At 39.8% G+C, this 12,986-nt stretch overlaps 1 protein-coding gene across 1 annotated transcript in view; it reads right to left on the bottom strand.

Moving 5' to 3' along the window:
- Positions 1-11,498, bottom strand: part of LOC130706885 (homeobox protein cut-like 1) — a gene marked incomplete at its 5' end in the record, with an annotated part of 44,363 nt that extends 32,865 nt beyond the window's left edge. Inside the window, one exon of the mRNA XM_057539572.1 lies at positions 10,891-11,498. Within this exon, the coding sequence (XP_057395555.1) occupies positions 10,891-11,498 (608 nt within the window). The remainder of the gene's footprint in view (positions 1-10,890) is intronic.
- Positions 11,499-12,986: the final 1,488 nt, after the last annotated feature.

The following is a 12,986-nucleotide window of genomic DNA, read 5'->3' as shown; positions in this document are numbered from 1 at the left end:
CCCCAACCCCCCGTCCGTGGAAAAACTGTCTTCCACGAAACTGGTCCCTGGTGCCAAAAAGGTTAGGGACCGCTGATCTAGAGGACTACAGCGCACTCAGCGTTTATCAGGAGTCTGTGCTTTCATAGAATCTACTCTTCAGTAAGTCTACGAATCTTTTATCCTTGGCCCTAAACGCCAAAATCAGGGTTGTACTTTATTATAATCAAGGTGTTCAGGAATTTCTGGTGAAAATGAAAGTTTATACTCATATTAAAAGTGAATAAATGTTTCTGAATCTACCTTTCATCTTTGGTTAATATGTTTCTTACTAAACAAGCCAAATTCATAAAGGAAAAGACAGGTTACCTCATAACACTTTCTTTTCAACTAAAGCAGTAAAGACCCACACTAACACCGCATTTTTTTACTTCCAAATTCTATACATCAGGCTTCTCACAGAAACTTTCACTTCAGCCAGTGGAATACCTTGCAGGAGGCAAGCACTCAAGAAATATTTGTTACGGTGACTTGAACATAGTAACACATTAGGTGAACATTATAGGAAGTTAGCCTAAGGGCTCTTCACTGAGAAGAAAACAGCTTTTTACCATGTTCTTTATTGCCAAGTGAAAGGATATACATATATAGCCTTGTTCGCTCAAAATGTACCCTCTCCACATCACTGACATCCTGTAAATGGCCATAAATCACAACTGGTCCCTGTCATGAGAAAAACTGTGTGTCAACTTGAGTGTGTCTGCCTTAAAAGACAGGTGCAAGGGTACAATCAAACATATTTAAGTGCTTGGGAAAGAAACACTGCTCTACAGAAGCAAGGGACTATTAGGAATTATAATTAGGAATTATATATGGAATTATAGCAGGAATATTCCTATATATAGGAATTATAAACATATACACCTTTTATAGCAATAGACTCCAGACAGGAAATCAGGATGAGACTGGTCTATCCTGGCATTCATTTCATAGAGTTTAGTTTTGTCTGATGAATATTTAAACCCAAAGCACTGCAGTGGTAGTGCCAATATATGTCATATTTTCAGTTGCATCTCCTTTCTGGACTAGGAGCGCCCCTAACTACTCATAAGCCTTAAAATCCTAATTATTGGGTAGACCAGCGGCAGACTGGAGTGACACGAAATTAAGGTTGACTTTTAAGAAAATAGGCACATGTCTTGTACTGCTCTATTAGATACACTTTGGCATTTTGCAGAGCCCAAATGAATTACAGAAGAGACACAGGTACTGTTAATACATCACATGCCTTCTAAAAATCCTGGAAGACGTGGGGAGTCCCACATCATTTCTTTGGGACTAGAGACGTTGCCAAGGACTAAAATTGATGATGCATAGAAGGAGAACCCTCCAAAACTAACTCCTCTGCTTTGCTGACCCAAAGGAAGCCAAAGGAAAGAGACTCTCTCACTCCAAGTAACTCCCTAAACTAACAATGTTTAGAAAAAACAAGTATTTTCAAGATGGTTCAGAGTTGGAGGATAGCAGGCAGAGAGTAGAAACTGACTTGGATTTGATTATGGGGTCACGAGAAAGGATCAGAAATGTTCATTTTTAGTTGTTATTACTGAAGTTTTTATAAAATCCCAAGACATTCACTAGAACTTTACTAATTAAGACACGTAACCCACACACGACTAGACTACAAATACTTATAATACATGTTTTTGGTTTTTGGTTTTTGAGAAAGAAATCTCAACTACCAAAGGTTCACCAGCTGCAGGACTTCAAAGGCAGTAATAGGAGCAATGGTCTCCAATGACTCAATTTGGAAAGAAAAATCTCTCACACAACCCACCCATTAGACAAGATGACATATACATCTACTTCAGGACACCTTACGTTTTGGATGAATAGCCTTGAATTTACTTCACAGCCAATAGCTTGCCAGAGAAAACTTCGAGTTGGATCCTATTACTTAATACACTAAATCCACAGCTCAAAGTCCATCTCACTGGATAACTGAATAGAACTAGCGATGGGAATTAAAACTGAGGATGCCAGCAGCCCTGATTTCACTGTTATTATTTGTACTGTGTGAAATGATTTTCATATTGGCAAGTATGGGATCTCTGAAACTGTGCACTCTTCCTATCTACCATGGTACATAACGATTATTTGCCCATGCACGCTCTGAGGGGCAATGTGGTACAATGAAAGGAGCCCTGAGCTTGAGTCAAAACCAGTTCTAGTGCCAGCTCTGCCACTATCTGGCTGAAGACCTTGGACCACACTTTAGGTCCAAGTTTACTCATTAATTTATTTAATAACCATGATTTGATCACAGACCTAAAAGAACACAACATTGCTCAGCTGTAAAAGGGGGGAAACTAGACCTAGTTTATAGAACTGGTGTTAGATTTAAATGAGATAATGGGTGTACTTTGCATCCAAGACACATTGGTGCTAGTCTTCTTCTACCACAACTATCAGGCACTGTGTTCAGTCTAAAACACCACTGCAGGGAGCACACTGGAAGCCCTCATCACGTTTGTCATCACTGGGTAAAGCCTCTTGCCTCTTAGTCAGTAAAATCCATGAAGGCCAGGATTTTCTTCTTTCTAATACACAGACACATCCTCTGAACCTGCATGTGCCTCAGCACATAGTAAGCACTTAATAAATAATTGTTGAATGAATAAATTCTCTTTTATTCCTTAAAATAACTCTGGATCAACTAATATTTTTACCATTTTACAGTGAGGAGGCTGAATAATGAGATAAACTGTCTATAAAATCAGGTGATAAGTCCCTTCCAATTCCACAATGCTATCTATAGTTTTTATATTTTCCAATAGTTCATCATTATATCATTCTTCCTAAATAATTGCTACTTACTCACATTTATTGGTTATTGCTTAAATAATAGCAAGAGTCTCCAACTATAAAATCTACTCCTATCTTTAAGGAAAATAAAATATTTGAACTATAAAAAAAATCATTTGTTTCTAAGAAAACTTTATTCTCACATCTACACACAAACTATCTAATGAGGTTATTCTTAAGAAACTCTTCCAAGTAATTTTCCCAACCTGAACTTCCATATCCTTTTCGCCAAATAAGAAGCGAAATAAACAATCAGTCAAGAGTGATATTAAAAACATGGGGGCATGGGGCTTCCCTGGTGCCGCAGTGGTTGAGAGTCTGCCTGCCGGTGCAGGGGACACGGGTTCGAGCCCTGGTCTGGGAGGATCCCACGTGCCGCGGAGCGACTAGGCCCGCCTGTGAGCCACAGTTGCTGAGCCTGCACGTCTGGAGCCTGTGCTCCGCAACGGGAGAGGCCGCGTAGTGAGAGGCCCGCGCACTGCGATGAGGAGTGGCCCCCACTTGCCGCAACTAGAGAAAGCCCTCGCACAGTAAACGAAAACCCAACACAGCCATAAATAAATAAATAAATAATTCCCATTGGAAAAAAAAATTGTTTAAAAAAAAATAATAAATAAATAAAAAATAAAAACATGGGGGCAATCCTGTCCCTAAAACATTTCTTCACCAAAATTTGGATTCTTTCACTTTAAGAGCAGCAAGATCATCTTTTTTACTATCTTTCAGAAGATAACTGTAGCTTCCCTAGTCTGGGGCCCTAAATGAGAAAGACCTCGGTTAGATGCAGCCAATGTCACAGGGTCTCGTGGCTCTGAATCAGTATTTCCACACACTCCCAATCATAAATGCCCCAGAGACCTCCTATCCCCAAAACGGACACTGCTGTATCTCAAGTTCAGGTTTACAGAATGATGGCCTCCTCCAAGGCCTTCCTTAGAAAACGTATTCCCAAATTTGCCATCTCACCTCACGCTTCCTTCTCCAAAAGCAGCCTACTCTTTACCACTTATAAGTCTTCTCCTCTAGAGGGCTGAATGTATATTGGGGCACTCAGCAGATATTACACTCTACTCCATCAAAAGGATCTCATAAATTTGTTTTCATTTAGTAATTAACATTCCTCTAGACTCGCAGAAGTGCTGAGGGCAAAGTCATAACGCTTTTAATGGCAAAATCAAAATGGAAGCCCAGGTCAGACTTCACATCTAATGCTGTTGCTGGCAGACCCAGTGATTTTGAGACCGAGCAAGATGATTTTATCGTTAAGGCATCACCACTGCTGTGCAGGGAATTTCTCTTTCATTACACCTCAGCTCCGTCCCACCTCAAAACGCTGGGTAGAGTTCTAACGTGCTCTGAAACCACAGCAACTTATGACAGAGCAGCCATCATGATGACCTGTAAGTCATCAAGATACATATCAACCACTGGCTATGTTATTAATACCTGAAGTATCAAATTTGCTAAGGAAGCAAAAAGGAGCTTCATTCTTCCTCAAGGGGAATCAGAAACCAGTATGTTCAAGAGAGGATTTCCATAGGAAAACCGCCCCTGCCTCAGACAGCACCTACCATCAACATGTTTATGGGCAAACACAGTATCAGAAAAACATGCTGTGAGTCTTAGAAACAGCATATGCCTCATTTCATAGGGGCTGCTATGGTGCTAGGCATTGTTTTTTGTTTTTGGGGTTTTTTTTTTTTACTGCATTTCAGAGAAATAACCGTAAAATGAAGGTCTATAACCAGCAGATAACACAATAAACAACAGCATCAACTTCTGCACCCTTTTTGTGAATGGTTTCCCTATGCTTTAATTGAAAAGGTAAGTTTTAATATGCTTTGTGTTTTCTCTCAAAATAGTTTGGGACCAATTCTATTCTAAGACTTCTGTATTTACCATCTCCATCCAAGGTCCAAAGATTACAGAATTTACAAATGAAGGACACCCCCCTACACACACACACACACACACACACACACACACACACACACACACACGTCAGTAATAGAGGAGCTATGACAACAAAATTCCTGAATGACAGAAAGAAACACAGAGGACAGTGGCTTGAAACAGCAATGGTGGTCACCACAAGCTTTGTCCTAGAGTTCAGCTCAGGTCTTTCTGAAAGCCTGGACCAAAAATTCACAAAAACAAGAAGCAGTAACACAGTTCACATAACTTTCCTGAGCTTAAATATATAATAGAGCTGGGTAACTGTCCAACCTAGGTTGTATCTTCAGGGAATCTCAAACTCTCATAAAAAACCAAGGTTTCTGGCTCAAGAAAAGGCTTAAAGTTAGAGATGAGCATTGTTAAATCACTGGTTCCTATTCACATTTCAACCCTTGAAATAACGTTTCACTACTTGTCTCAGTCACCAGCGACTCTAGTCTGTCTTGAGAAAGCTCACACGCCTCCCTGGACTCAGCCATCTCCTTCTCACCGACAGGTCAGGTCCAATGCAACCAAAGCTTAATTCACTTTAAAAGATATGTGAACTATTATTCAAGGACAGTAGCTGTCTGTTCACAGAAGCTTCATCCACATCAAGGCAGCTGAGTTTGTGAGCTTGATTTTTGTATTCTTCTTTCATTCTGTCAAAATTCAAGCTTACAGATATTTCTACTTTCAGTCTATTCTTTAATAAATGTCCCGCTCAGTGGAAGACAGGACTCAGAGTTTCAATGACATAACTGTATATTTTCCCAAGAAAATTGTTTATGTACCTTTCCATAAATGTTTTAACTTTTTCACCTAGAATATAAAATCCTTGAAGAAAATGTCTGTCTTCTATAGTTTAGCAAGATACATGCTCAACACAATTTCCAAATCACCTTTAGTACCAATTTTAACCATGAAGAACACTGAAAATTCTACTGTAAATTATCAAATATATGGAAGCAAATATATAAATGAAATTCTTCTGTCATTTAGTACCAAGAAGAGAGATACAAATATAGGATAATTTCTCAAATGAGTTTCAACTACTTAATGTGCTACTTTAAAGCATATTCACAAACAATAGAAATAATCAATCTGAAGAACTGGATTCATCTCTATACACAAGGGACATTTTTATACAGTTGCTCGAAGAATTAGCCACACAAGCACAATAGGTACCATAAAGATTAAAAGAAAGTAACTGCATTAAAAATACTTCAGTTTATTAAAAGGAACGGTTCCTATTTTATAGGTATACACATCTATTTTTATAGAAAAGAACACATCTATTTTTATTCTAATTTCCATGACTCACTCCCCACCCATTCACCGAGGAGATAGATAACAGTTGATCCTATTTTTCACCTTTTAATTTATTCTACCTGGAGAAATAAAATTCATCACTGTCCCATGTTATTTTCCCTCCCCTTTGGACATTTATCCACTAAATAAACATCTACTACCCACTGCTGTTAAGCAGTGTGCTGGGTCCTGGGGCTCCATCCCAGTCTCCTCTGCTGGTTTCCCCTATTTGCCCCAATTTCTAAGCGCTGAAGTGTCCCAGGACTCAGCCCTGTCTCATCCTCAAGTCAGTCTACACATGCTCACTTGGTGGTCTCAGCTAGTCTCCTGGTCTAACTAGCATCTATCCTATGCTGACCACCCCCATGTTTATGTATACTGCAGACCTCTTTCCTGGGCTCCAGTTTCACATATGGACTCACCAACTCATCCTCTGCCAATAGATGTTTTACAGATCTCGAACGTTTAACAGGCCCAACTAACTCCAGATCTTCTCCACCAAACCTCCTTTCAAAGGATGAAGTTGATGACAACTTCGTCCTTCTAGTTAGTTAGGCTGAAATCCTTGAAATCATCCTGACACCTCTTTCTGTCATACCCCACATCCAAGCTATCAACAAACCTCTCTTGGAAGGCTGGCCAAGGAGACACTTTGACGTAAGCTTCTGCCCAATCCTGACGCCTCTGCCTCCCTCCCACTATGTTGTTCCCAAGGGCACATGCTTACAAGTATTCTACACACTAAACCCTGTCTGAGTCTACTTCCCAAATGATCCAAATGCTTCAAGTCTTCACTACAAACATCCATTACAATATTGTGCATACAACAGCTTATCCCTACTAGAAATAAAACAAAGGATGATTTTAGCTGATCTATGTGTAGAATCATATAGTTATAGATTCAGAGATTAAGGATATTTCTTGTCTTCTTTACAAGGACACTGAATGCCTCATGCTGCCTTACTACTCTTTTTGTTTATCCTTCATGCAGCAATGAAAGGCTTTAAATAAATCTTATCCATTCAAGTCCAACTGGTATTTTTTCTTTCTCTTCCCTGAGGAGCATCTTTTTTCTATACTACCACTTCTCTATTACTTCAGTTATTCACTGCCTTTAGTTGTTTATCTTATTTTTTTCAGAAATATTCCTTCATAACAAGGAAGTGCTAAAAACCTCATTTCACAAGTAGGTATGAAAAAGAAATATCTTGAACACCTTTCCTAAAAAGAAATCTAAAGGTAGGTAATTTAGTACATAAGCCTTTAGGAAAGCATTAGAAGAAAGTAAGACAAAGTCAAATATCAACAATTTACTGAACATAAATTCTCATTACACAAAAAAGTATCTCTCCTTATAACTTCAAAATATTAATAGGGCAACACAGCAAAATATCAAGTGTCAGATGCAGCTAGACTACAAAATGTTATGTTTTTATTTTAGAAGTATGTTTTTTATTATTGCTGAAACGAGAATTTTAGAAAAAAAACTACCATCAGTTTCTTAACATGTAATTTATTTGTAAAAGTCAACCAAAACAATCTGAATTCAATCATCAGCTCAGGAAGCAGATTCCATGACATTTTTTTTCCCCTAAATGCTAAACGACACAGGCAGCGATAAAATATGCAGAGAAAGAACCATGTCACAGAAGATGTGACAATTTTGATAAATGACGATAAACTGTGATGTAGAACAGCCGTTTGTAAGCTGCTGTTTTCAAAAACATGTATTTTAATGATGATTTTTGCCAAATATCATTTTAGAGAGATATTCTGTAATAAAACCATTGACAAACAAAATTGGTACCTTATTATAAATTAGAACAGAAATGTATTTAAGTTTTTCAGCAAACTTGTAATTTTGCTTTGAATGAGAATGCATTTTAGATCCAGTCAGTTCCTTACAATGTTAAACACAGTCATCATCTGACCCAGAAATCCCACTCCGAGCTATAAAACAGAAATTAAAACATACTTTCACACAGACCCTTGTACATGAATGTTCATACATGCAACATTATTCATAAAAGACAAGAAGTGCAAACAACCCAAATGTCCATCAAGTGACATATCATATCAATAGAACAGAATATTATTCAGCAATAAGAAGGAATAAAGTACTGATACATGCTACAATACGGATGAACCTTGAAAATATTATATTAAGGAAGCCAGTCACAAGAGGCTACATATCATCATGTTTATATGAAATATAAATTCTATTTATATGAAATGCCCAGAATAGGCAAATCCCTAGAAATAAGATGTAGATAAGTGGTTGCCTAGGGTTGAGAGTGTAGAGGGAATGGAGAATAATTGCTAATGGATATAGGGTTGCTTTCTGGGGTAATGAAATGTTCTAGAATTGTGCACCGTGATGGCTGCACAACTCTCTGGCTATACACAACCTCTGAATTGTACACTTCAAGTGGGTGAACTGTATGTGAACTACATCGCAAAAAAGCTATTTAAAATGCCAGTTAAAAAGGCCAGTCATGGGCTTTCCTGGTGGCGCAGTGCTATAGAATCCACTTGCCAATGCAGGGGACACGGGTTCGAGCCCTGGTCCAGGAAGATCTCACGTGCTGCGGAGCAACTAAGCCCACGAGCCACAACTACTGAGCCCAAGTGCCACAACTACTGAAGCCCGCGCGCCTAGAGCCCACGCACCGCAAGGAAGAGTAGTCCCCGCTCGACGCAACTAGAGAAAGCCCACACACAGCAACAAAGACCCAACGCAGCCAAAAATAAATAAATAAATCAATTTACTTTTTAACAAAAGGGCCGGTCATGTTGTAGCTGTTTATAACTTGTATAGACTTTTCAAAGTCTAAATCCCTAATTATTAAAATATGTTTCTTACTGTCCACAAACCTCATTTCCTTACATAAAACCATCTGCCTATTCCACTATAAATACTACACGTAGTGAAAGAAAGTGCTTCTAAAATTAAATCATGTTTTCAAAACAGATTTCTCCTTAATATATTTAATTTTAATGATTCGCATGTGAATTATCCACACTTTCCATTAACTATGGTTAAATTTTCAATCTCAGATAAGTATCCCCCAATACAAAAGCACATTAACAGGCCATTCCTCTCCCAACACAAGCTGTGTGGACTAAATTTTTAACGTATTAGCTTGAATTTTAAAAAGCAAAATTAAGGAGGCAGATCTGTAAGAAAAGCAAGCACATGAAGTCTCAGAAGTTTAGAATGGAAAATATTTTCAAGATTGATCCTCTTCAGGACTACCGAAACTTTAATATCTAAGAACTAACCCCAGGAATTTTGTGATATTCTCATATCACCTTACTTTTTAAATTTTTATTGGAGTATAGTTGATTTACAATGCTGTGTTACTTTCTGCTATACATACCTTACTATTTTGCCTTAGTATTTATATTTACATTAAGTTGATTCCTTTCCTTTTTTTTTTTTTTTTTTTTAACTTAGCAATGTATGACACAACATCAGTGAACTTATGGGTTTGGTAAGCTATCTGTACTAGTCGAACAAACATTACAATAAATAAAATTTTAAATGGTGATGTGTCTATCACTTAAAAACATCTTGCACATGATCAGTACTACATCTACCACACTATGGGAAACACTGATCTAGTTTTATCTTTTATTTTTATGGGTGAGAAAGTTGAACTTCCTGGTGACTCTCAAAAGTCTGTGCACATCAGAACCTCCTGGAGGGTTTGTGTTAAAATAGAGAGTGCTGGGCTCTTCCCCAAGAGCGTAGGTCTGGGGGAAGGTCTGAGAATTTACGTTTCTAACAAATATCTAAGTGGTACTAATGCTGCTGGCCCAGGGACCGCCCTTCAAAAACCACTGACCAAAACCTACTAACCCCAAATTAGTCAGACCAGAATTTAAACTAGAACCCAATCTTCTCTTAGATGCTCTTATAATTATATGCTCTAGCACACATGTTTAATGTTGCTGAATTTTATTCACCTTTCACTTAATTTTACTCTTTTCAATAAAGGTGATTATTAAATGCTAAAGATCAGGTTTATACATTTTTAAGACTTCAGAGTTGTTATAAAATAGTGATTAATAAAAATTTAAGGAAAAGAACATTACAATCACCTTTGAGGACCCTGAATCCCTTTTCTTGGTCACATACCCTCCGTTAGTCCTTTGAGATAAACATTATCTTCAAGTTTGTGTCTTATCATTCACTTGCTTTTCTTGTTAATTTTCTCATAGCTGTATCTCTAAATAACATATTGTTTAGGTTGTATGTTCTGAGCTTTATACTATATCTTTTTATGCTATTTGCTTTTTTATTCAATATGATGTTTTTGAGATGTAGCCCTCGGTTTTTATCAGTAATTCATTGCTTTCATGGCGGGACACTATTTCATCTACAAGAAAACAGCACTAAAATTGTTGACTTTTTTTTTCATTTTGAAAAAATCAGAGGTAAAAAAGAAGTTGCAAAAATAGTACAGAGAAGTCCTATGTATGCTTCATCCAGTTTCCTCCAATGGTTACATCTTACCTAACTATATTACAGTATCAAAACCAGCAAACTGGTTTTGGGACAATGCTTGTGTATAGTTTCATGCCATTTTATTATATATGCAACTCTCAATTTTTAAGTTCTTTTTTTTTTTTTTTTTCTCGCGGGCCGCACAGGCCGCGAGACCAAGGGCCGCGGGGACCGGGCCGGCGCGCCGCCCCCGCCCCGCCTCAGGCCGCCCGCGCTTGGGCCACCGCCCGGCGACGCGAGGCCAGTCCCACCCCGCCCCCACCCCCGCCTCCGGCCCGGGGGTCGCTCACCTTCCGCGTTGCCCCAGACCACCATGCCCGGGCACAGCCGCCTCCTCCGGCCTCGCTGGCCCCGCCGCCGCCGCCGCCACACGGTGCCCTCGCCTGGGGCGGGGAGAAGGGCCGGGAAAAGAATCGCACCGCCGCGCCGCGGTCCACGCTCGCCCCACGCTCCCAGCGGCCAACCTGAGCGCGCCCAATGGCTGCTCTGTCCCGCCCCCTCCGACGGGCGCGCGCGCCGCGGCTCCGCCCCGCCCCTCCCCATGCGGCGGCCGGCGCGCTCCCAGGCTCCTCCCCGCCCTTCCCGACCCGCGGCGGTTCCGGCCCCGGCTCGCACTCCGCCCCGCGCTGCGCAAGCGCCCGCCTCGCGCCTAGCCTCGGGCGACCCTGAACCACCTGCGCGGCGCCCCTCCCAGGCCCGCCCGCGGAGGTCAGCCCCTCCGCTGCACGTGACCGTCTTGCTCGTGGGGGCGGAGAGGAGCGCGGCGCCTGCCCGCCTTCCGCATCCCGAGACCTGCGCGCCTCCCGCTGGGGTTGATGCGCTGTTCTCCTCTCTGCGAGTCCCCGCCCCGCGCTGCACTCCCCAGTCCGGGAGGACACTAGTTCAGGGACTGACCATGCTTAATCAAGATCATTCTATTGATATTAATGAATATCTGAGTTACTTCCTTTATTCCCCCCCCCCCGCCAATTAAAGACAATGCTCCTACCTATTAGAAAAATGAAAATCCAAACACTGACAGCCCCAAATACTTGCAAGAATGTGAAGTAATAGGAATGCTCATTCATTGCTGGTGGGAATGCAAAATAGTACAGCCATTCTGGAAGAGAGTTTGGCAGTGTCTTACAAAACTAAACATACTCTTACTATACGATCCAGCAATCGGACTCCTTGGTATTTACACAAAGGAGTTGAAAAATTGTGTCCACATCAAAAACCTGGACACAGATGTTTCATAGCAGCTTTATTCATAATTGCCAAAACTTGGAAGCCACCAAGATGCCCTTCGGTAGATGAATGGGTAAACAAACTGGTGCATCCAGATAATGGAATATTATTCAGCACTAAAAAGAAATAAGCCATCAACCCATGAAAAGATATGCAAGAACTTTAAATGCTTATTACTAAGTGAAAGAAGCCAATCTGAAAGGCTACATACTCTTTGATTCCAACTAAGTGATACCATAATGGTGGATAATGTCATTAGTCAAAACCCAGAGAACATACAACACCAAGCGTGAATCCTAATGTAAACTATGGACTTTGGGTGCTAATGAAGTGTAAATGTAGATTCATCAATTGTAACAAATATACTTCTCTGCTGAGTAGTTGATAATGGTGGAGGCTATACATATGTGGGAACAGGGGTACGTGGGAAATCCCTGTACCTTTCACTCAATGTTGTTGTGAACATAAAACTGCTCTAAAAAAATAAAGTCTACAAACTTTAAGCTATAAGATGAATAAGTTCTGAGGTTCTAATGTATAGCATGGTGACTAGTTGATAACACTGCAATGTATAACTATAATTTGCTAAGAGAACTTAAAGGTTGACCCCAAAACATATACATATATATTTATATATTCCTCTTTACCATAAATGTACGGCTGTGCGCCTGGCTTCTCTAACCTCTTCCAATCATCTATTTTTATTTCTGCTCAGTACCATGCTGTCTTAATTGGTAGAGTTTTAGAATAGCGAGTCTTAATATCTAGTAGGTCAAAAATCCCCAATTCACTCTTCCATTTGCTGCTAAGAATCAGCTCGCATGTTCTATGTGGGGGAGGGAGGTGAAGGAAATTCATTTTAGCTTCATAAAACCTCTAAAACAATTTGGGGAGAATCACATCTTCTGTAGATTGAAATTTTCTATTGAAATAAGATTTATTTCTCCATTCCTTTAGTTGTTCTTAAGTGTCTTTGTTCTATAATTTTCTCCATATAGTTGTTGCCTATTCTTGCTAGAGTTATTCCTAGGTACTTTATAATTGTGATAATATTATAAATGGTATCTCATTGCCTTTTCTAAATAGTTGTAGCAGAGTACAGAAATGCAATTGATTTTGTATATTGATTTTGTTTGCAGTATACTTGCTAACCACTTTT

This window comes from Balaenoptera acutorostrata, unplaced genomic scaffold (genome assembly GCF_949987535.1).
Source record: "Balaenoptera acutorostrata unplaced genomic scaffold, mBalAcu1.1 scaffold_1280, whole genome shotgun sequence".
Lineage (NCBI taxonomy): Eukaryota > Metazoa > Chordata > Mammalia > Artiodactyla > Balaenopteridae > Balaenoptera > Balaenoptera acutorostrata.
This window is presented reverse-complemented; position numbering and strand designations above follow the sequence as displayed.